The sequence below is a fragment of the Trichomycterus rosablanca genome, chromosome 7 (assembly GCF_030014385.1).
Source record: "Trichomycterus rosablanca isolate fTriRos1 chromosome 7, fTriRos1.hap1, whole genome shotgun sequence".
In the NCBI taxonomy this organism is placed as follows: domain Eukaryota; kingdom Metazoa; phylum Chordata; class Actinopteri; order Siluriformes; family Trichomycteridae; genus Trichomycterus; species Trichomycterus rosablanca.
In genome coordinates this window covers 845,001-869,223 of record NC_085994.1, presented here as the reverse complement: position 1 = coordinate 869,223, position 24,223 = coordinate 845,001, and the positions used below count along the sequence as shown (strand labels likewise).

The 24,223-nt window shown below is 44.7% G+C and overlaps 1 protein-coding gene across 1 annotated transcript in view; it reads right to left on the bottom strand.

Moving 5' to 3' along the window:
• Positions 1 to 687: 687 nt before the first annotated feature.
• Positions 688 to 24,223, bottom strand: part of adamts10 (ADAM metallopeptidase with thrombospondin type 1 motif, 10) — a 54,992-nt gene continuing 31,456 nt past the window's right edge. Inside the window, exons 10-25 of the mRNA XM_062998803.1 lie at positions 23,260 to 23,406; positions 22,550 to 22,691; positions 19,815 to 19,922; positions 19,202 to 19,347; positions 18,070 to 18,133; positions 17,729 to 17,831; positions 16,466 to 16,599; positions 12,825 to 12,948; positions 10,489 to 10,569; positions 9,451 to 9,614; positions 8,657 to 8,783; positions 8,384 to 8,513; positions 7,250 to 7,454; positions 6,102 to 6,278; positions 5,331 to 5,490; positions 688 to 4,203 (exon numbers count right to left, since the gene is read on the bottom strand). Coding sequence (XP_062854873.1) covers positions 4,091 to 4,203; positions 5,331 to 5,490; positions 6,102 to 6,278; positions 7,250 to 7,454; positions 8,384 to 8,513; positions 8,657 to 8,783; positions 9,451 to 9,614; positions 10,489 to 10,569; positions 12,825 to 12,948; positions 16,466 to 16,599; positions 17,729 to 17,831; positions 18,070 to 18,133; positions 19,202 to 19,347; positions 19,815 to 19,922; positions 22,550 to 22,691; positions 23,260 to 23,406 — 2,125 coding nt within the window. The 3' untranslated portion in view covers positions 688 to 4,090. The remainder of the gene's footprint in view (positions 4,204 to 5,330; positions 5,491 to 6,101; positions 6,279 to 7,249; positions 7,455 to 8,383; positions 8,514 to 8,656; positions 8,784 to 9,450; positions 9,615 to 10,488; positions 10,570 to 12,824; positions 12,949 to 16,465; positions 16,600 to 17,728; positions 17,832 to 18,069; positions 18,134 to 19,201; positions 19,348 to 19,814; positions 19,923 to 22,549; positions 22,692 to 23,259; positions 23,407 to 24,223) is intronic.

The window sequence follows — 24,223 nt, the reverse complement described above, 5'->3', positions numbered from 1 at the left end:
TCCATTTTATCAGCTCCACTTACCATATAGAAGCACTTACTAGTTCTACAATTACTGACTGTAGTCCATCTGTTTCTCTGCATGCTTTGTTACCCCCTTTCATGCTGTTCTTTAATGGTCAGGACCCCCACAGAGCAGGTATTATTTAGGTGGTGGATGATTCTCAGCACTGCAGTGACACTGACATGGTGGTGGTGTGTTAGTGTGTGTTGTGCTGGTATGAGTGGATCAGACACAGCAGCGCTGCTGGAGTTTTTAAACACCGTGTCCACTCACTGTCCACTCTATTAGACACTCCTACATAGTTGGTCCACCTTGTAGATCTAAAGTCAGAGACGATGTACGCTGCCCACGGGGCGCTGTTGGCTAGATATATTTTTGGTTGGTGGACTATTTTCAGTCCAGCAGTGACAGTGAGGTGTTTAAAAACTCCAGCAGCGCTGCTGTGTCTGATCCACTCATACTCATACCTCATGCCGTTTTATTATTATTTTAAACCTGATTAATAGCGGTACAACTTTTATTTAATTTCTAAAATACCTCATGAACCGATTCTAAAATGGTATCGAGCAACAAATGAGCTGTAATTTGGACCCAGACGATTACAGATCAATGTTAAAAGGAACGATTTTTAGTGTAGGTGAACAATAAATGTAGGCTGATAGAAAAGTAAACGTGAGCCCAATCTTTTAAATCACAAAGCACAACAGTTTATTATCGCATTATTGTTTTAGTTGGTCTAAATAAAATTTAGGGACTTACACTCCATCAGGTACATAAAACAGCTAACAAAATAAAACTACCATAACAGCATTAAAACACAACAACACAACGTTTGTTACACTGAAACTGGTCCGACCTTCCCTAATCTGACCAGTGCAGATGAAACCGACACTTTACAATAATAACGTTAACAAAAATGAATTACATATTTTTTTACGTTACAGATCTGCTAAAACACGATAATACACCGTTTATTTATACACAAAACATGTAAAAAATAACACAAACTTTTGTTCCTGTAATGTGTTAGCCGCGAGGCTAACCTTAACAAACACAAAACCAAAATAATAACTTCAGGATTAGAAGAGAGGATTAAAAATACAAAAATACAGAAATAGCACCAGTTAAAGCACCACAAAACGACCAGCTTAGCTTCTTAAACATATTCAACTGTTTAAAAATAGAACAAATAGATGTTTTAGATTCATGCTAACTTATTCAACTATAAAATACAGGTCACATCACATCAAACTGCAGCACCAGATACAGAGATAAAAATCTGTCATTGTATTGAACATGTATAATAACAGAACTAAATATTAAGATTCTCTTGAAAAAATAACACTTCTAGTGTAGAATAATATATTTTTGGTAATAATGTTTGTAATCTGACATGTCACATTTACCACAAGTAGCAGAATCATATTATCATATAATCATATTATCGAATGCAGAACGATAAAACTGTCTAATTTCAGATCTGTTATTAAAATGTTGTTGTACTTCTTGTTGTTTCAACATTAAAACAAAAACAACAACAATAGATTTGATTTCAGAAATATGTCTTCAACACTGGGTTCCGTAATAGCTAGCTGGGAAACAAGTTAACTAATCCGGCAACAGTAAATAAAAAATAAAAAACAGGTTTAATATAAAGTACTACATGTAAACAACGATTCCAATGCTTATTTAAACTGGTTTATAGTGGATGGAAGTGATTAAATGCCATCATGTGCAACGTTTTCTGAGAACTGTGGTTGTTTTGCTCATGTCATTGTCATGTTTTACACTTTGGTTCCATTCATGACAGGAACGATAGTTACTCATTACACAAGATTCATCAGTTCACAAGTTTAATATCAAACACAGTCACGGACAATTCAGTGTCTCCAATTCACCTCACTTGCACGTCTTTGGACTGTGGGAGGAAACCGGAGCATGCAGACACGGGGAGAACATGCAAAATCTACACAGAAAGGACCAGGACCGCCCCACCTGGGGATCGAACCCAGGACCTTCTTGCTGTGAGGCGACAGTGCTACCCACCGAGCCACCGTGCCATCCCAGATTGTCGATCCCAGATTTCCCCGAGCACCCTGGCATGTGGGGAGGGCAATTAAGACGTTTCCTGGCTTTGACGGGCGGATCAGAACTGCAATTGTACAGGGCAAGGGTCAGGTGTATCTTAGACCAGTGGCCCGGTTGATTCCACTCCCTCAACTTCTGGACTTTCTCCCACGTTCAAATGTCAGGGACGACATTTGGGGGCAGCTATGTACGAAAGTTCATTGGTTTCACCTGAACACACACAACCGTGACGTCACTTGGCTTCACCATATGTAAAGCACGAAAAGAAACCAAACATGCTATGATAGTTCTCCGGAAAGTTTGCTATTAACACGGATGTTTGCTGTGCGTGTTTGACTTAAAGTGAGTAAAAGTGCTGTGCAACACTCTCTTAACGTCTATAGACTGTGATATGTGAATATCGCTGATATAACGAACTCTAATGCGTGCTTCTTATGGCTAATCTTGTTTATATGAAGAGAGCGTGTATTGTTTATGTCCTGATATATTTTGGTATGATTATTATCTATTGAACACTGTAATAAAGGAACAGTTTAACTTCTCTCTGCCTTGTGTTCTCTTATCGGAATACGACATTCCATTGATTGCCGCCTCAACCAGTGTTTCCTCTGGAGGGTATAATCCCCCTCCGCTACATTAGCTGTTAAGATACTAAGCGATTAGTTGGAAGGTTCGAAGTTTCAGCACCACCAACACTAAAGCGGTCACTGTTGGCTGACTGAGGAAGACTCCGAACCCTCAGCTGCTTGGATTCTATCGTAGCTAAGTTGTAAGTTTCTCTAAATCAGGTGTGTTAATCTCACTTTGGGCGGAACGGTGGCTAGCACTGTCGCCTCACAGTCCTTTCTGTGTGGAGTTTGCATGTTCTCCCCGTGTCTGCGTAGGTTTCCTCCGGGAGCTCCGGTTTTCTCCCACAGTCCAAAAACATGCAGTCAGCTTAACTGGAGACACTGAATTGCCCTATAGGTGAATGTGTGTGTGTGTATGTGTGTCTACCTGCGATGGACTGGCGCCCTATCCAGGGTGTTACTGTGCGCCCATTGAAAGGCTTCAGCACCCCACCGCGACCCCCATCTCACTTCTCCTAAGGAACCAAATCATTAAAATGACAGCTTGCTTATTATTAGTTTCATCTGTCTTGGTGCTCGGGTGGCACAGCAGTAAGATCCACTGCTAAGATCTGGGGTTTGAATCTCAAAGGTGCTATCAGCCGGTTGGGCGTCTGCATGGACATGATTGGCTAATGTCCGAGAAAGGAGAGGGTCACCAAAACAGCCTAGCCATTGAGAGGTGCACTCTCAGTGCAGGTCCCAAGCCTTAAAAGAGATAGAAGGGTTCATCAGGGAGGCATCAGCGTAAAACGACCAGTTTGAAACGTGTGTACGTACGTTGGGAGAGGGTCAGGGTGTTCGAATAACACCTTAAAACACAGGCTGTAATTATTTATGTTATGCTATGCTACTTTGCCTTGAGCTTTGGCACAAAATAAATGAAAGAATGTCAGAGATCAAATAACACACACAGCTTTGTTTATCAACTACATATGAGGTAAAAAAAAAATCGGTTAGATTTCTTTTCGTTGAACTACTGCTGGCGTCTATCGGTGCTAATTGTTGCGCTACATGTGATGTTCACTCTGGTTAACGTTCTGTCCATGAGTCCAATCAGAGCAGAGAAAATGAAGAAACGTCCAGTGCAGGAAGCCTGTGATTGTGCACCGTTATATAATAATTAATTAAAAACATGAACCTGTGCAGAGAAACTGAAGAATATTCCAGAAACAAAAACTAGCACCATGCTAACGAGCACTAAAAGAATCATGACTATCCCTCTGACGTTCACAGCGACCGTGCCGGAGCAGCTGGTTTGTGGAAGACAGCAGCACAGTCTCTTTCCCCTCTGTAAGCAGGAATGTAGATCAGGGGCCAAACCGGCTCAGTCCAAGCCAGGAGAGAGCTTAGAGAGGGACTAGAGAGAGGAGGAGGAGGAGGCCAGGAGGTCAGTGTCCTTGTTGGCAGGTCTTGCAGCACATCTGTCTGAAGTATGGGCGGCTGCAGAATTTAAACCTGACCACCAGGGGGCAGTACGCCACTGTGTTCACATCTTTACACTCTGTAGGTGGGCAAGGGGAAACGAACATAAAACACTGTATGAGTGTATAATGGTAGTGTGTGTGTGTGTGTGTGTGTGATTGTATAATGCTAGTGTGTGTGGTGCTGTATGAGTGTATAATGGTAGTGTGTGTGTGTGTGTGATTGTATAATGCTAGTGTGTGTGGTGCTGTATGAGTGTATAATGGTAGTGTGTGTGTGTGTGTGATTGTATAATGCTAGTGTGTGTGGTGCTGTATGAGTGTATAATGGTAGTGTGTGTGATTGTACTGTATAATGGTAGTGTGTGTGTGTGTGTGATTGTATAATGGTAGTGTGTGTGTGTGTGTGATTGTATAATGGTAGTGTGTGTGTGTGTGTGATTGTATAATGGTAGTGTGTGTGTGTGTGTGTGTGTGATTGTATAATGGTAGTGTGTGTGTGTGTGTGTGATTGTATAATGGTAGTGTGTGTGTGTGTGTGTGTGATTGTATAATGGTAGTGTGTGTGTGTGTGTGTGTGTGATTGTATAATGGTAGTGTGTGTGTGTGTGTGTGTGTGATTGTATAATGGTAGTGTGTGTGTGATTGTATAATGGGACCCCGACAAACTGCCTCACCTACTGGGGGAGCACAGAGAGAGCTGCACACTAGCAGCACTATATACACACACCTGCCACCAGGTGAGAGACAGTGGGTGACCATGTCTCATACACACACACACACGCACACACACACAAACTGATGTTATTACTACCTCATTACTGTAAATATTATAATTTTTATTGTTATTATTTTGCACTGTTTATATTAATATTTTATTCTATTTTATATTTTTTGCACCTGTAACTGTTTTGTATATATTTGTTCTTTCTTATTGTTATTTTTATTATTTCTCTGTAACTGAGCTTTGGCAACACGAATGTCATTATTTGTCATGCCAATAAAGCTTCTTTCGAGTTTGAGTTCATAATAATTGTGTGTGTGTGTGTGTGTGTGTGTGTGTGTGTGTGTGTGTGTGTGTGAGTGTGGTGCTGTATGAATTTATAATGGAAGTGTGTTTGAGTGTATAATTGTAGTGTGTGATTGTTTAATGGTAGTGTGTGTGTGTGTCTGTGTGTGTGTGTGTGTGTGTGTGTGTGTTTCTCACCCTCTGGATTATCGGTGGGCTCGGTGAGTTCACACTTGTTCCTGCACTGCTGTATGAAAGCAGGTCGATGCAGTTCTGGACACTCGTTGGACGGTTGACCGGTGTGTGATACACAATGCACCGAGCGCTTCTGCTGCCCCACGCCACACTTAGCCGAGCACTGAGGAACACACACACACACACACACACACACACACACACACACAGTGGAAGGACTACATAAATATATACAGCGTTTAAAGCAGTGGGTTCATTTGCTAAAAGATAAAATGCAGCGGCTTGTAAACAAGGCTAAAAGTCACAGATCAGATCTCCAAATCATCTGTAAAATCATCAGAATCATCATTTTAAAATCGAAATTTTTTAATCCAAACCAGATCTACAAATCATCTGTAAAATCATCAGAATAATCCATTTTTAATCCAGATCAGATCTACAAATCATCTTTACGGTTTATGTAGTCACACAAGGGAACATTTTAGGAACTACGTTAGTGTTTTGCATTTCATTGTTATCAGCCACTTTATCCTGGTCAGGGTTGCAGTGGGTCGGTTTTTACCAAGAAACACTGGGCGCAGGGCAGAAACACCCTGGACAGGGCGGCAATCCATCACAGAGCTTCGGCCACATCCCGATATAGCCAACCGTATCTGTGTAGACACCCGGCTGGTCGATAGCACTACATGATCACAAACGGCCCCCAGTTCACAGGAGAGCCTCTAAATTAGATATACATGAACATGTAAGAACAGAGACGGAGGGGGGTCTGACCTCACTCCATGAGCCGGTGATCCACTGTGGAGGAGGACAGCGCTGGAGGTTACAGCGCATCCTGGTGGTGGGGCGGTTCTGTTCGGTACATTCAGACTCGTCCAGGGTGTCGCCGCTCTCCCCGCTCCTGCACAGGATCGGCCTCTGTCTGTAACCGGGACCGCAGTTCGGCGTGCACTACACACACACACACACACACACACACACACACACACACAAACACACACACACACACACAGGAGGTGGTGCATCACACACACGTGTGAGCGGCAACCAATGAAACGACAGAAACGAACAATGCTGATGGTTAAAGAGCATCAATTCATACAGGGTGTATTCACACACTCTTCAGCATCCCAATTCATCCCACTCTTTCACTTCAAGTTATGAGAATTTGGGAAAATATTCTAGATGCATTAATATTTAGTTACCAATCTCCCCCAACTCCTTGTGTCTATAACAGTCTTAACTCTTAGAGGAAGGCTTTCCAGATATTGGAGTATGTCTGTGGAAATTTGAGCCCATCTAAAGTTCCACAAACTCACAAACAGACCTCGGTTACATGAGTCAGATTTCTATTTCTAAATTCTCCCAGTTTAGTCGTAGCCAGTTCCTCTTCCTCTGCTGGAGACCCCGATGGTGCACGAGGAGGGTATATTCTCCTGACACGCCCTCCCTCTGACACGCCCGCGCTCCACCGACCCCTTCTTATTCACTCGTATTTCAGTGGATCATGTAGGGTCACGCGCTGATCTCCACGTTCCTCCACTTCTGTACGGGCGCCTCGGGCTACTAACCAGGGTCCTCAGCAGACCGGTGGCCGATTGTGTGCCTGCTAGAGGGCGCCCAGCCGACCGGTAGCAGAGCTGAGATTCGAAGAGAGTGAACATCGATGCCAATAACGATTGGCCAGTCTAGGTAGATAACTGATTATCAGGAGCCCGTCTGGTACAGGTGGCATGAGACAGAGGGCGCTGGAGAAAACTGACCCGTATGTGCAGACAACCATCACAAAGCCACGACGGGATAGTGACGTGACGTAACCTGTCCTGACATTACGGCCCTGCATCACCACTGACCAGCGCATTATGCTCCTTATTTACTCCCCCCTAGATCAGAGCAGATTTTCGGGTAAGGTGCTGACGTACCTCGGACCAGTCGAGCGCGTGCCACTCCGGTGGGCAGGTGCGGTTGTTGCAGGGTTCCGTGACGGGCGGCCGAGAGGGAGAACATGCTGAATCGTCCAGGACCTTGGCCTCTGTGGAGCTGATCTTCCTCTTGCACAGCACCTCCCTGGTCCGGACGCCTCCGCTACAGCTGCGACTGCATTCGGACCACTCGCTCACCCACCAGCTTCGGGAGGAAAGAACGGAGGAGACGGACGTCAGATCGTTATCGGCAGTGACGTGCCGGTCTGCATCCGCATGCATCCCACCTCGGCGACGCCCAGCGGACGCCAGCCAATTAACAACCGCTCATTTAAAATCATGGAAATATGAAACGATGAATTCATTATTATAACATCAATCATTCATTCATCATCAGTTTTACCACCGCTTTATCCTGGTCAGGGTCACGGTGGGTCCAATTCCCTGGACGGGAAACACCCCGGACAGCTCGCCAGTCCATCACAGAGCACACACACTCACACACACACACACACACACACACACACACACACACACACACACACACAGGGCATCACATTTAAAACACTCTCTCAGACCCGGACAAACTGCTCCACCTAGTGGTATAGAGAGAGATACACACTCACAGTGCACACACACACACACTCGCAGCACAATACACACACCCTTGCAGCTCAACACACACACACACTCACAGCACACTAAACACACACATACACACACTCAGCACACTACACACACACACTCACAGCACACTAAACACACACACACACTCACAGCACAATACACACACACACACACACAATCGCAGCACAACACACATTTGCACACACACTTGCAGCACAACACACACACACACACACACACACAGGGTAATTTCTCGTAGCTCCAGTCGTTCTGACTGCATGTATTTGGACTGTGGGAAGAAACCGGAGCTCCCGAAGGAAACCCACACAGACACAGGGAGAACATGCAAACTCCACACACAAATGGAATCGAACCCGGACCCTTCTTGCCGTAAGGTGACAGTGCTACCTCCTGCGCCACAGTGCAAATAAATCCAGGGGGCGCCCAGCCAACCGGTATCAGAGCTGAGATTTGAACGCTTCATGCCTGGGCGTGGTTGGTACTCACGTCGGAGGGCAGGGTGACGTGTTACACGCCCGCTTCTTCTCTTTGGGTTTGTTCTTCTTGTCACAGAAGTGGTTGTAAACCACCGAGTGATCGGCCTGCTTCTTACACACCACCTGCTGGATCTGAATCCCTGCAACACACACACACACACACACACACACACACGTCGTAAATGAACGGCCACTTACACACCAGCTATTCAGGGGCCCTGATCAGGGGTACCCTATGGTGCAGACCATCTTTACAATGATAGACACTAGAATGTAGTCGTACCTCCGGCGCAGGTAACAGAGCAGCGGCTCCAGGACGTGTAGTGCCAGGTGAAGATGCTTTGAGTGTCTCTGCTCACGGGGGGGTTGAAGCGGTAATGGATGCCAGGGTTTTCCTCCCTTACCAGGACCTACCACACACACACACACACACACACACACACACACACACACACACTGGTTAAAAGATCAAAGTCCGACACATTCTACTTACTTTTTACCGGCCGGCTGAGCCCTAAATCTGATCATTTGGTTTATGCTTGGTCTAAAAACCTCACTTCTTTCTTTTTAATTTCACTTAAATATATACATACTGTACATACGACCCCAAATCAAAAAAGTTGGGACGGTATAGAAAATGCTAATAAAATAAATAAAACCTGCAGTGTTTTAGTGACGTTTATTTGATGGCAGACAGGATGAATCTAAGATATTTCATGTTTTATCTGCTCGACTTCATTTTATTTAGTAATAAACATCCATTCCTGCATTTTAGACCTGCGACACATTCCAAATAAAGTTGGGACAGTAAAGCACTTATCACTTTGTGACACTTAAAAGACAATTCGGCACAGAGGACGTCAAGCGATGACATGTTTCTGTTATTTTCTCCCGTTCTTCCTGCAAACACGTCTTGGGGTAAGGTTTAAAATTCTCCTCACGTCCTCTATCGGGGGCAGGGCGGGACTGTAGGCGGGCCGGTCCAGCACCCGTACCCTCCACCCAGCAGACTAGTGTCCGATTGCATTGTCTGCCCAGTGCAGGTGAATTAAAACAACTAAATATAGGGGTTGTTACCATGACGATGAGGGTGATGTTGGTGGGCCCCAGGGCCTCGATGGTCTCGGGCTGATCAGCAGGTCGGCGGTAGTAGAACACGGTGCCAGCGATGTCGAAGCGGCGGGGCGTGTCTATGGTCAGTTTGCCGTTGATGAAGTACTGCTCAGATTTACTCTTCAGAACTGCAGAGAGAGTTTAGAACGATGCTAACAGCGGTACCTTGTAACTTAACGTCCCCTAAACTCCAAATCTCTGAAACTCAACGCCCCTCGTCAAGTCAATCTGATCTGAATCTGCATCAGTGTGGAATAAGGTGCAGATCCAGGGTTACAGCTCCACATGTATCTGTGTTTATCTGGATCTTCCTCCCTGTTTCACTTTTAAACTTGTGTTACAGCTCCAGCTTCTGAGAAATGGTGAGAATCAGAATCAGCTTCTCCCAGAGTCTAAAACGCTTCTGGTTCAGAATAAAGCTTAACGTGGTTTAATGTAGTAAAAGAAGGAGACAGGAGCACTAAACTTCTCTTCATTATTACTGCTCATAAGTTCCTCCACTAATCACATTCCTCACTCGCTGTTTTACTACAATACGTCACGCTAAGTTTTGTGCACCGCCGTCACACTTCATAGGAAATAACGGCACAGCGGCACAACAGTGGTTCTGTCACTTCTCATGTAAATGCGCCGGTGCTGAAGGGAATCAAGCATCTCCAGCACTAAGAAGCGTCAGGAAACAATAAAGAAGTAAAACTAAAGTGCAGCTTTTATTGTATTTTTATTGATGTGTAACTGTTAGTAATTGTATTTCAGTGTGTTTATATTATATTTGTGTTATTTTCAGTGTTTAAGTGTCAAAAACAACCTCATTATTTTACATGAGACTAAAATATCTGCAGCTCCACGGGACCATGGACGCATTAACAGGGAAAAATACCTCGAAACTCAACGTCTTTAAAACTCCCAGAACCGACTGATGTCCAGTTTCAAGGTACCGCTGTACGTCTGTGTGTGAAATTTTACAGTACAGTGACGTGGTTATGGGTGAGAAGTTTGTACCTAAATAATTAGAAGAGACGTTTAGTTCTTGAACGTGTATGAACACAGAACCTTTAGGAATCCGGATCACCTCCTCATAACCTGAGAACAGAGAAGAAACGTGAGTTTATTCATCACAACAGAGGAGAACATGGTGCTGTGTTCCCAAACAGTACTGTGTGTTCTCTTCATGGTGTTGTGTGTTCTCCACAGTACTGTGTGTTCTCTTCATGGTGTTGTGTGTTCTCCACAGTACTGTGTGTTCTCTTCATGGTGTTGTGTGTTCTCCACAGTACTGTGTGTTCTCTTCATGGTGTTGTGTGTTCTCTTCATGGTGTTGTGTGTTCTCTTCATGGTGTTGTGTGTTCTCCACAGTACTGTGTGTTCTCTCCATGGTTCCCCGTGTTCTCCACGGCTTTGAGCTTTGAGGTTCCTCTAGAATTCCTGGGTTGAGTCTCATCCTGAACTGAGGTCAACCAGCTCCGACCACAAACCAGAGCGAGATCGAACATTTCATTCCAGTCTGGACTCTGAATACGTGTTATTCGCTCTGTGGGTTTTGGGGAGGACTGTGGGGAATTAAGACGCCAAAATGGAAAACAAGCTGAAGAGCGCTGGCGGAACTTCAACCACCGAGATCAAAAATAAATAAAGAAATAAATAATTTAATGGTTTTACTAGTTTTATTTCTGCATTCTCTCCATTTTTCTCCCAGTTTAGTCGTAGCCAGTTCCTCTTCCTCTGCTGGAGACCCCGATGGTGTACGAGAAGGGTATATTCTCCTGACACGCCCTCCCTCAGACACACGATCCCTTCTTATCCCCCCGTACTTCGATGGATCGGTGCGTGAGGTCGGTCTCGCGCACGGAGAGTCACACGCTGAACTCCACGTTCATCCACTTCTGTAGAAGTGCCTCTGCCTAAAGACCCTGCCCACTTTTTAGTCCTGTCTTTTCCCACCCAGCAGACTAGTGGCCGATTTTGTCTGCTGCACCGTCTGTACTGTCGATCGTGCCCACTAGGGGGCGCCCAGCCGACCGGTAGAACAGCTGAGATTCGAACCCGAAGAGTTCAGAATATTCGTGATATTACGAGTTTATTCTGGTACTTCGCCCAGTAGTGTCGTCACCTAACCTCAAACTGACCTTTGGTTGCCATGGTTTCACTGACGCGGAGGTGGTACGGCATACTTTACCGTCTCGAAAATCACCCGTCTATAAATGTCATCCCTGTGTAGTCCATCACTGACTGTAGAGTCATGACGAGAAAGCTGCGTTTGTGCTAATTTGTGGAGTTTCTCTCCATCTAGAAACCAAAAACGGAGTGCAGTGCCTCACGATGGAGAAGATAATGCTCATACCGCTCTGATCGATACTCCATTCCTATTGGTTAATCGCCTCATCACTTCACTTAGAATTATCAACATTCACGTCGCCTCACATCGCAGGGTAAGACGTTAAGCTAAGCACTTAACATCAGTCTGATAGATTTGGGATGATAACTCAATCCTCCACTGACTGATACCCGCCGCCCGACAGAGGCGCCAGTGTTTGGCGAGTGTACTTGGCGCTGTGTAGTTATTTTTGCCCGCTCCCTGGCGCGGTGTGCTTTTTAAAGCAGTCGTCTGGGAGTCACTTGGCAGGCGATGACCTGCGGTTCAAACCTCGGGCAGAGCGCCCTCCATCCGCCAAACGCGCCGCGCCCTCTTCCTGTTACACCGTGCCAAGGAAAACCTTCACCCCAGTGCTGCGTCCTGCCACATGAAGTTTCAGGACCTGCTAAGAATAACCGTCCTGGCGTTCGCCGGGTGGGGTCGGTGTTAGGGGAAGGGCGGCGTTGGGTTCGGGCTGAATGCGAATGTGAATGCGCCGCTCGGCAAGCTAGCAATGGCTGGCACGTAGCCAAGGGAACATAACGTCATTTCACCAAACCGCCAAATCCTGCTGAGGTGGCGGGTGGTTACAGCGTATATGCCGGGCACACGGTGCCAAATGCACCCGAACGCAGCCAGGATTACCCCCCTGGGGCTAACGGCTGAAGTCAGACGTGGTAGACCTGCTTTTTTATGGTTGGCAACTATTCCACGTACTTTCTACCCATGGACAGATGATCTTAAAGCGGCTAAAAGTCACACACCCAACTATTGAGCCACGTTCATATGGGCACAGAGAAGGACCCAGCTACAGTCGATCGTATTTGCTAATGAGGAATTCGGAGAGGCACTCGGGTGGCGCAGGGTTCAAATCTGAGCAGTCAGACCATCACTCGGAATTAAGGCGCCTCAGTAGGAGCATTTTAAGGGATCTAAGATTTAGACACGCCCTCTTCTCGGGAGTGTAGGATGATGGGATACGTACCTCCTTCAGGCAGCGAATCGTTGAAGATTCCCTCGATGGCCTCGCAGCCGCTCCCGTCGCCCCCGCAGACACGGCAACGATCCTCGCGCACGTCCGAGCCCAGGATTTTATCACAGCCCACGTGCTGCAAGTGCAAAAAAAATGTTTAGTCATATCCAAATCCCAAATATCCAAATCAGATTTTCCTCTAGTGCTGCAGACCTCAACTCCTGACCGAGAAGATGCCCCCTTCAACATGTGTGCAGTACCGACCACTTCTTATCTCCTGCACCGGACAAGTTCATACAGAGATCCGTATCGTGCACGGAGAGTCACGCACTGATCCTCATTATTCCCCGTCTCTCTCTGTGCAGCACCATCAATCAGCCAGCAGAGGGAGTAACTGCCTCAAGCACTCCCACCCTGAAAGCTAGCGTGTTTTACCGCTGTGCCACCTGAGCGCCAAGGCGCTACTCTGGCAGTTATGGATCCTGGCTCATTTGCCAATGAGCACTTTCCAAAAAGTATGTGGACGCCTTCTTATTTTCACTAATTACACTAGTGCTGGGGTTCTGATCTGCTTCCGGTCAGCTGGACGCCCCCTAGTGGGCAGACAAAATCAGCCACCAGTCTGCTGGGTGGGTAAAGACGGGACTAAAAAGTGGGCGGGGTTTTTGACTCTGTGTAAGGACCCTGGTTAGTAGAGATCAGCGCGTGACTCTCCAGGCGCGAGACCGACCTCACACACCGATCAACCGAAGTACGGGGGGATAAGAAGGGGTCGGTGGAGCGAGCACGTGTCTGAGGGAGGGCGTGTCAGGAGAATATACCCTCCTCGTACACCATCGGGGTCTCCAGCAGAGAAAGAGGAACTGGCTACGACAAAACTGGGAGAAAAAAGGAACATGCGGTGCTTTTTTCCCATCAGAGGAGCAGCAGGTTTTTGGAACGTTCCTCCTGACCCGGCCTGCGTTTCTAATCTGTGAACGTTTGACCCAGTTCTGTGTGGAAGCTCAGTGGAATCTGACTCCGGGTCGCTGGAGTTCGTTGGATCGCGTTCCTCCCGAGGCTGCGCTCAGCACCGGGCACTTCAAAGCTTTTTTATTCCTAAAACGGTCCCAGATCGAAACAGGGGAACGTTTAGGAGATCTGGGCGTGTCTAAATATGAGATAAGAGGAAGCGAGGGAAGAGAAGAGCGACGGTTTAGCATCAAGGGAAAAAGGGATTCAGATAAAGGACTGAAGTACCAGGAGGAAAATCCTGATCAGGACTGAACCCTGTACAGGGGCTATACAGACCAATTCACCTACTGGCATGTTTTAGGAGAAGGGAGAACACCAGAGAAACCGTAAGAGCTCAACATGGAAACAACATGTGATGTTTAAACCCAGATCCTCAAGAGCTGTGTGGCAACCACACTAACTTATACAGCTAGAGCAGTGATCGGAAAGTCACAGGTTCAAGTCCCATTTTCACCAAGTTCCCACATATAAATATAACATATAAATAAATACACACACACACACACACACACACACACACACACACACACACACACACCGATCAGCCATAACATTAAAACCACCTCCTTGTTTCTACACTCACTGTCCATTATATCAGCTCCACTTACCATATAGAAGCACTTTGTAGTTCTACAATTACTGACTGTAGTCCATCTGTTTTTCTACATGCTTTGTTACCCCCTTTCATGCTGTTCTTCAATGGTCAGGATCCCCACAGGACCCCCACAGAGCAGGTATTATTTAGGTGGTGGATGATTCTCAGCACTGCAGTGACACTGACATGGTGGTGGTGTGTTAGTGTGTGTTGTGCTGGTATGAGTGGATCAGACACAGCAGCGCTGCTGGAGTTTTTAAACACCTCACTGTCACTGCTGGACTGAGAATCGTCCACCAACCAAAAATATCCAGCCAACAGCGCCCCGTGGGCAGCGTCCTGTGACCACTGATGAAGGTCTAGAAGATGACCGACTCAAACAGCAGCAATAGATGAGCGATCGTCTCTGACTTTACATCTACAAGGTGGACCGACTAGGTAGTAGTGTCTAATAGAGTGGACAGTGAGTGGACACGGTGTTTAAAAACTCCAGCAGCGCTGCTGTGTCTGATCCACTCATACCAGCACAACACACACTAACACACCACCACCATGTCAGTGTCACTGCAGTGCTGAGAATCATCCACCACCTAAATAATACCTGCTCTGTGGGGGTCCTGTGGGGGTCCTGACCATTGAAGAACAGCATGAAAGGAGCTAACAAAGCATGTAGAGAAACAGATGGACTACAGTCAGTAATTGTAGAACTACAAAGTGCTTCTATATGGTAAGTGGAGCTGATAAAATGGACAGTGAGTGTAGAAACAGGGAGGTGGTCATAATGTTATGGCTGATCGGTGTATTATACAGTTATAACATAATAAAGCTTTTTTATAGAGCCGGCAGTTAAAGCCAGATTGTTTTGTAACGTCTCTATAGAGGAGAAGAATTCAGAAGGAGAGAGAGGAGGTGAAATGAGGACCGGGGGGCTGGTGAGGGGTGAAGCTGGAGAGAACGGAGAGTGTGTGTGAGTGTGTGTGAGAGTGTGTGTGAGTGTGTGATGGTTTTCAGCTGCTGAAGGTTCATGCGGTTTCCAGTCGGCAGGGTCACCGAGTTCATCCAGACACAAACGGTAACCGGAGAGGCCGAGCGGCGATAAACACAACGTCTAAAGAGCAGCGACTCAAAACCAGTCTGTTCAGGTTCAGGGGGGCGGGAGCGGTCGCTATGTGCTTACAGTTACTGAGGATCAGAAGGTTACTGGTTTAAGCCCCAGTTTTTACTGCTGGTTAAAAAGGTTGAATGTATGGACACCAAAAAATCTTTAATGTTTTTATTGTTAACTGATCATTCACAAAGTAAACAGACTAAAGTGTGCGTATGTGTGCATACATGTGTGTGTTTGTGTGTGTTTACATGTACGTGTGTGTACATGTGTGTGTTTACGTACATGTGTTTGTGTACGTGTTTGTGTACGTGTGTGTGTGCGTACATGTGAATGTGTGTGTACGTGCGTGTGTGTGCACGTATGTGTGTTTACCTGTGCATGTGTGTGTGTACGTGTGTATAAGTGTGTGTGTATATGTGTGTGTACATGTGTGTGCGTGTGTGTACTTGTGTGTATGTGTACATGTGTACATGTGTGTGTATGTACGTGTGTACGTGTGTATGTGTGTGTTTGTGTGTGTACTCGTGTGTATGTGTGTGTGCATACATGTGCGTATTTGTGAGTGACGTGTGTGTGTTTACATGTGCATGTGTGTGTGTGTACATGTGTGCACGTATGTGTGTAAGCATGTGTGTTTACATGTGCATGTGTGTGTACGTGTGTGTGTGCATACATGTGCATATGTGTGAGTGACGTGTGTGTGTTTACATGTGCATGTGTGTGTGTGTGACTTTGTACGTGTGTGTAAGTGTATGTGTACATGTGTGTGTACATGTGTGTGTACATGTGTGTAAGTGTGTACATGTGTGTGTACTTGTATGTATATGCGTGTACGTGCGTGTGTGTACGTGTGTGTGTATGTGTATGTCTGTGTGTACATGTGTGTATGTACGTGTGTGTGTCTGTGTGTGTGTGTGTGTGTGTGTGTGTTCTCACCTTACACTCTCCGTTAACACACACGTCGGGTGAATCGTCTCTACAGGGCGTCCCGTCCACCACCGCCGGAGCACGCTCAGTGTAGAAGTTATAACCCTCCGCCAAACAGTTTAGGGAGCACGACTTCACTCCTCCTACAAACACACACACACACACACACACCTGAATGAAGGGATTCGACCCACTGAAGTTCCCTTATACAGTGGGGCCAAAAAGTATTTAGTCAGCCACTGATTGTGCAGGTTCTCCTACTTAGAAAGATGAGAGAGGTCTGTAATTTTCATCATAGCTACACTTCAACTATGAGAGACAAAATGAGAAAAAAAAATCCAGGAAATCACATTGTAGGATTTTTAAAGAATTTATTTGTAAATTATGGTGGAAAATAAGTATTTGGTCACCCACAAACAAGGAAGATTTCTGGCTCTCACAGACCTGTAACTTCTTCATTAAGAAGCTCTTCTGTCCTCCACTCGTTACCTGTATTAATGGCACCTGTTTGACCTCGTTATCTGTATAAAAGACACCTGTCCACAGCCTCAAACAGTCAGACTCCAAACTCAACCATGGCCAAGACCAAACAGCTGTCAAAGGACACCAGGAAGAAAATTGTAGACCTGCACCAGGCTGGGAAGAGTGAATCTACAATAGGCAAGCAGGTTGGTGTGAATAAATCAACTGTGGGAGCAATTGTAAGAAAATGGAAGACATACAAGACCATTGATAATCTCCCTTGGGGTCAAGATCTCATCCCGTGGGGTCAAAATGAACATGAGAACGGTGAGCAAAAATCCCAGAACTACACGGAGGGACCTGATGAATGACCTGCAGAGAGATGGGACCAAAGTAACAAAGGCTACCATCAGTAACACACTACACCGAGAGGGACTCAAATCCTGCAGTGCCAGGCGTGTCCCCCTGCTTAAGCCAGTACATGTCCAGGCCCGTCTGAAGTTTGCCAGAGAGCATATGGATGATCCAGAAGAGGATTGGGAGAATATCATGTGGTCAGATGAAACCAAAATGGAACTTTTTGGTAAAAACTCAACTCGTCGTGTTTGGAGGAAGAAGAAGAACCCAAGAACACTGTACCTACTGTGAAGCATGGGGGTGGAAACATCATGCTTTGGGGCTGTTTTTCTGCAAAGGGGACAGGACGACTGATCCGTGTTGAGGGATGAATGAACGGGGCCATCATGATCAGTGTGTAGGGAACATGAGGGGTTGATCAGGGTCCCTGTGGGATTGAATCACCTCTCTTACCTCCTCTGTACGGCTTCCAGGTGTAGAACTTCCCCCGGAACGGAACGCTGTTAAAATCTGAGCACTGGATCTCCCGAAAATCCTGAGAACCAGGGGGGCACTCCTGTAATCAGTAATCAACACACACACACACACACAAGTTTGGTTTACAGCTGAGAGTTTCTGCTCAACAGGCGACAACGCGCTGATCTCCACGTTCCTCCACTTCTATACAGGCGCCTCGGGCTTCTAACCAGGGTCCTTACACAGCGTCCAAGACCCCGCCCACTTTTTAGTCCCGTCTTTTCCTACCCAGCAGACTAGCGGCTGATCGTGCCCGAGCCGGAGCTCTGAGAACTCACCTCAATGTTACAGGACTTGAACCGCTTCCTTTCTCCCCAGCAGAAACGTCCTCCAATCGTAGGCCTGAGCACACACACACACACACACACACACACATGAGAGTGGTTTCATAGTAATTCCTCATCATACTGTCGGCTCCCTTCAGGTGAATCTACACCAGGTATTTTTAAGATTTTTTAGCAGCTTTAATCTTTAATTTTACAGCTCAATGAGTTTCAAATAATAATAATAATAATAATAATAAATAATAAATATTAATAATAAAATAATAATACATAATAAAAATAAATAATATATTAATAATAATAATAAAAACAAATAACAATAATAATAAATAATAAATAAAAATATAATAATAACAAAAATAAATAATAATAATGTAATAATAATAATAAATATTAATAATAATAATAAAATATAATAATAATAATAATAAAAAAAATAAAAATAAAAATAAAATAAATAACAACAACATAATAAATAATAATAATTTCATTTCATTTTCATTTTCAGTATTTAGCAGACGCTTTTATCCAAAGCGACTTACAGTACAGTGACAGTATATTGTCTAAGCAATTGAGGGTTAAGGGCCTTGCTCAAGGGCCCAACGGTGGCAACCTGGCAGAGCCTACCAACCTGGTGGCAACCTGGCCACAATAATCAAAATAAATAATAATAATAATAATAATAATAATAACAATAATAATAATAATAAATAATAATAATATAACAATAATAATAATCAAAATAAATAATAATAATAAATAATAATAGTAATAATAACAATAATAATAACAATAAATAATAAAACATTCAACTTTGTTCCATAAAATAAACCAAGTGTAAAACATCAACTGTTCCACACCAACACGACTCGCACAAACGTTTTAGTGATTAAAACTAATTCTTAGTTTGGATAGATAATTAGATGGATGATTTGATGGATAAATGATTAGATGGATGGATGAAAGTATTTATGAAGGGATGAACTGATGAATAAAAGGACAGATGAATTAATTGAAGAATAAATGAATAAATGAATGATGGATGGATGATTAAAGAATTTATAAACCTTTATGGATGAATGAATTAAAACAGGTCAGTCATCCACGTTTCTGTCACCTGACCCACCTGGGACTGTCACAGTGGCGCACGGAGGAGGAGACTCCGCCCCCACAGGTACGACTGCACTCCTCCCACGGGGACCACGCCCCCCACTGACCGTCCACACCTTCAGGTCGAGTCCCGTACGGAACGCACAGGCGCTTGTAGCACCACTCACACGGGGAGAGAAACGGAGCACATTTATTTATTTAATATTTATTGTTTAATATTGACGTGTTAAAACGGTCACCATGACAACATCCCAAATATTTATTATGTTTCGGGTATACAATCACTGACTGTAGCCTGTTTATCGCTCGGCACTTCAATAGAAACGTAATGTGTGTGACAGACCAATCACAGAGCTGCATGGACACCAGTGTGGTGGTTTTGGCTTGAGTGTATCAGGTGTAGCAGTGTTGTTGGGATCTTTTGGACAATGTGGACACAATCCCAACAACACTGCTGCACCTAATGCACACGTACCAGCACAACCCTCATTATTAGGTGACCGCAGTGCTGAGAACATCCACTGACATTGAAAGATGGGAGAACAAGAGGGTGAGAAGGTGTACAGAGCAACATGTGGGTTACAGTCAGTACTTGTATACCCACCTTAACCTTTATTATTTATACTTACTCCTTTTTCTATGGTGCTGGTCTGACAGATGGTTCCTTCAGCCGCCGGGATGCTGCTGGTGATGCAGCGGTTACTCTTACTCATACACCACAGCTCACTGCAAACCTCCTACACACACACACACACACACACGTTATGTGTCATATCCAGTTCCCTGATCATATTTCACCTCCACTCCTGACCAAGGAGGGTTGTGACTAACACACGCCCCCTCCGACACGTGTGCAGCACCGACTGCTTCTTTTCACCTGCACCAGGCAGACTCATACGGAGATCTGTATAGCGCACGGAGAGTCGCGCACTGCTGTCCATTATCCCCCGTCTTTGTACAGTGCAGCACCATCAATCAGCCAGCAGAGGGCGTAACTGCAGCACTTATGAGGAATCCGACAATATTATCACTTAAATTCTGAGGACTATTTTAGGTGTCACTGTTTTTGATCATGTTCAGGTAAAACCGAACACCAAACGAATCAGCTTCATTAAAAAACAGCTTTTTAATAATAATAAAATAATAATAATAATAAATAAATAAATACATAAATAATTATAAATAAATGAATAATAATAATAATAAATAATAAATAAATAAATAATAAATAAATAATAATAAATAATAATAAATAAATAAATAATAATAAATAAATAAATAATAATTAGCACTAATAAGCACTTTTTATTGATTTTTAACTGTTTGTAATTGTATTTCAGTGTGTTTATATTATATTTGTGTTATTTTCAGTGTATAAGTGTCAAAAACAACCTCATTATTTTACATGAGACTAAAATATCTGCAGCTCCACGGGACCATGGACGCATTAACAGGTTTCACAAACATCCTTATGGGGAAAAATACCTCGAAACTCAACGTCTTTAAAACTCAACACCACTCCCAGAACCGACTGACATCCAGTTTCAAGGTACCGCTATATATATTAATTTTTGGGAAGGGGGGGGGGTCAGTATGCGTCTCAAACATTATTTTTATATCCCAGACGTTCTTCTAGTTCTGCGAGAGGCGCGTCATCAATCCTGACGTTACCCAAAAAGCCCTGCTCAATATCAGCAGCTCTAGAAGTCTGTAAAGTCTGTACAGAACCTCTAAACTCGGTCGGCGCAGCTCGAACGCTAAACAGAGAACACGGCGATGGTTTTTTTCTTCTCCGGTGCAGAGCCAGGAACGAGCAGACGGGGAGCAGAACCGAGCCAGACCCAAAAAAACGGTACAGCAGGCACATCTGCGCCAGATGTGAGGGGAGGAAGAATGTAGAGGTCGGAGCAGAGGAACGAGAAACGTTCCAGACGAGGCTCCTGATAGGGAAATTTTATTCAGACTAAAATAAACTAACCCATGGAACACAAGCGCCTGTCAAGGGCAACGCTCCTCATACCAGACCCTCGTACTTCTATCAGGGCTTGTGGCCTGCACTGAGAGCGCACTGACAAAACAAGTGTACCTCCCCTCCTAATTGCTAGGCTCGATCGTGTCTGTACAGACGCCCGACCGGCCGACAGCACCGTTCAGATTCGAACGCTGCTGCTGAAAACTGTTCCAGCAGTCACTGGGAATTAAAATAATAAAATGATAATTATTATAATATTAGTCAGAGGAACCAGTAGGGTCATTTAGACCCCCAGAAAGGGCCCAAGATTTTCTCCATGTTTACATTTTCAGTACTTATTTGCTGTTTTTAATCCTATGTGACTTGGATGAATACAATCCAAGCAATTGAAGGTTAAGGGTGGTAAATGTGGGGCTTGAACCAGTGACCTTCTGATTACTAGTCCAGTACCTTCACCACTATGCTACCACAGCCCTGAAAATATAATTAATTATAATATCTATATCATTAAATAACAATCAATATAATAAAATAATATAATCTATATAATTATATACAGATGTATATCTCCGGCCATCTTAACCCACAACACACACGATGTGTAAATGTTCCAGCAGCTTCCGGTGTAGTGATGAAGCGTCGCTCCCTACTTAAAATTCCTACAGAATCGGCGCTAATGACTGTAAGAGCGCTTTCTGAACCAATCAGAGCTTCTGATTGTAATTGTTAGTAAGAAATGCTGTTATTTGCATTTATTCAGTTTGCGTCACACAGATGACGTGGTAATGAAACGCTCGATCGGCTTTCTAACCACTTCCTGTTTTACTTCACGACCGGGAAAAGTTTGGAGGTTTTTAATTATAAGCACATTTACAAAATAACGGATTCTGTTCCTAATGGGACGCACGCTTATAAATGTAATAGCATCTGGAAGAACAGAAGCTAAGGTAAGCAGCGGTTATGATTGTTTTTGCTGTGTTTGGGATTTTGGCCGCTGTGCCGTGATTTATCGAGCGCTTTTGTTCTGTAATGAAAACAAAACGTATCAGTTGAAGCTTTTAACTGGAACCTTCTTGTTACAGAAATTACATTCATTTACACAATGAGGAGGAAAGTAAAGACACGAAGTAAAACGGCTAAATACACTCGCTAATCTGTTGTTGTTTTTATCTGAACTTACAGATTATTTCTTTATTTCTACGCTACATTTATAATATATGTTTTGTGTAGATTATATTGACTCGTGACTCGACTCGGACTCGTGTTTTGTGACTTGTGAACATCTCTGTCACAGGAACCAACATAAAAACGTCGTATAACGGCAGCATTATAGCGTATCTGCTAAATTATATGATGTTAGCACTAATAAATGAGAGTGAGGAGACGTTGTACCCCGTATTTACACTGCCGTGATTTCACCCCATACTGGAAGCGGCACTGCTCGTCGGCGTCGTACACCTGGCCGGGCGCGGTGGTGGGGTACACGAACTCCTGCTTCAGAGGAACGTTGCTCACACACGAACCCAAACCAGAACTGCACACACACACACACACACACACACACGGACAGAAAAACGTCGTGTTACACAGCAGTAGTCTGACTGCACACCATAAAGCACACATGGAACAGTGGGCTCTCACCAAGGTCGGGATGAAAACCAGAACCTTAAGCTAGAAGGTGCTAGTCAGCAGGCGTCACTGTCTACAGTCAAGCAAGCTTTACGTCACCATCTGTTAACCTGGTGTCTTTGGGGGGGGGGGGTGGTTGGTGGGTGGGGGGGGGGGGGGGGGGTTGGTGGGTGGGTGGGTCCAGGTTCCAGCATGATCTGACAGTTGAGGTTTTTGTTAACCTTGGTAAGGAGACCACTGTTCCATTGGCTTATTATTGGATGCAGTCTTTTGACCCGTTTCATACCTCACATTCACACCCACCCACCAAATACATGCTTACACACACAATCACCAATCTGTGCAAAAGTATGAACACCTTACCAAATACATGATTGCATACTCACAATCACATATCTGCTCTAAACCATAACTGCATGTGAGTTTCTTCACCCCGATGTGAATCATTTCTGATTGGACACATAAATCCTTACTTGAGGAAGCCGGTGATATAATCGCGGCTGCAGGCCGACCAGATGAACGGGTTCGTCTTCATGGTGATGTGGGCGGCCATCAGCTTAGCTGTCTCCTGACTCCGGGTTCCACACGCGTTCCCCACGCCGTCATGATTCATACCAAACCTGAAACAGGGGAAAGCGGAACATTATTAAAAAGATAAGGTATAATGTATGTATATATATATATATATATATTACTGCACACTGTATTGCACTTATATAGGTGGTGGAGAGACACCTGCACATCTGATAAAATATATACTGCAACACACACACACGCTGTAGAGGAACTCTGGGTAATCCTATACACATATGCTAAGTAGTCTAGACAGTCCCCGGGGCCCGGCTGCTCTACAGCTGGCTGTTGCGTTAGCAGCCGATCGCTAATGACTTTCCCACCTGCAGAAAACGATTACGCTGCAGGTACACGAGGACACCACCAAAATCTGAGTTCAGAACTAAGACCAAAATGATCCGGTTCTTCACCTGAGCGCCTTCATTTATATCTCTAAATATCTCAAAAAGGAGAACATCAGACCCCAAAGAGGAGAACATCAGATCCCAAAGAGGAGAACATCAGACCCCAAAGAGGAGAACATCAGACCCTAAAGAGGAGAACATCAGACCCCAAAGAGGAGAACATCAGATCCCAAAGAGGAGAACATCAGACCCCAAAGAGGAGAACATCAGACCCTAAAGAGGAGAACATCAGACCCCAAAAAGGAGAACATCAGACCCCAAAGAGGAGAACATCAGACCCTAAAGAGGAGAACATCAGACCCCAAAGAGGAGAACATCAGACCCCAAAGAGGAGAACATCAGATCCCAAAGAGAACATCAGACCCTAAAGAGGAGAACATCAGACCCCAAAGAGGAGAACATCAGATCCCAAAGAGGAGAACATCAGACCCCAAAGAGGAGGAACATCAAACCCCAAAAA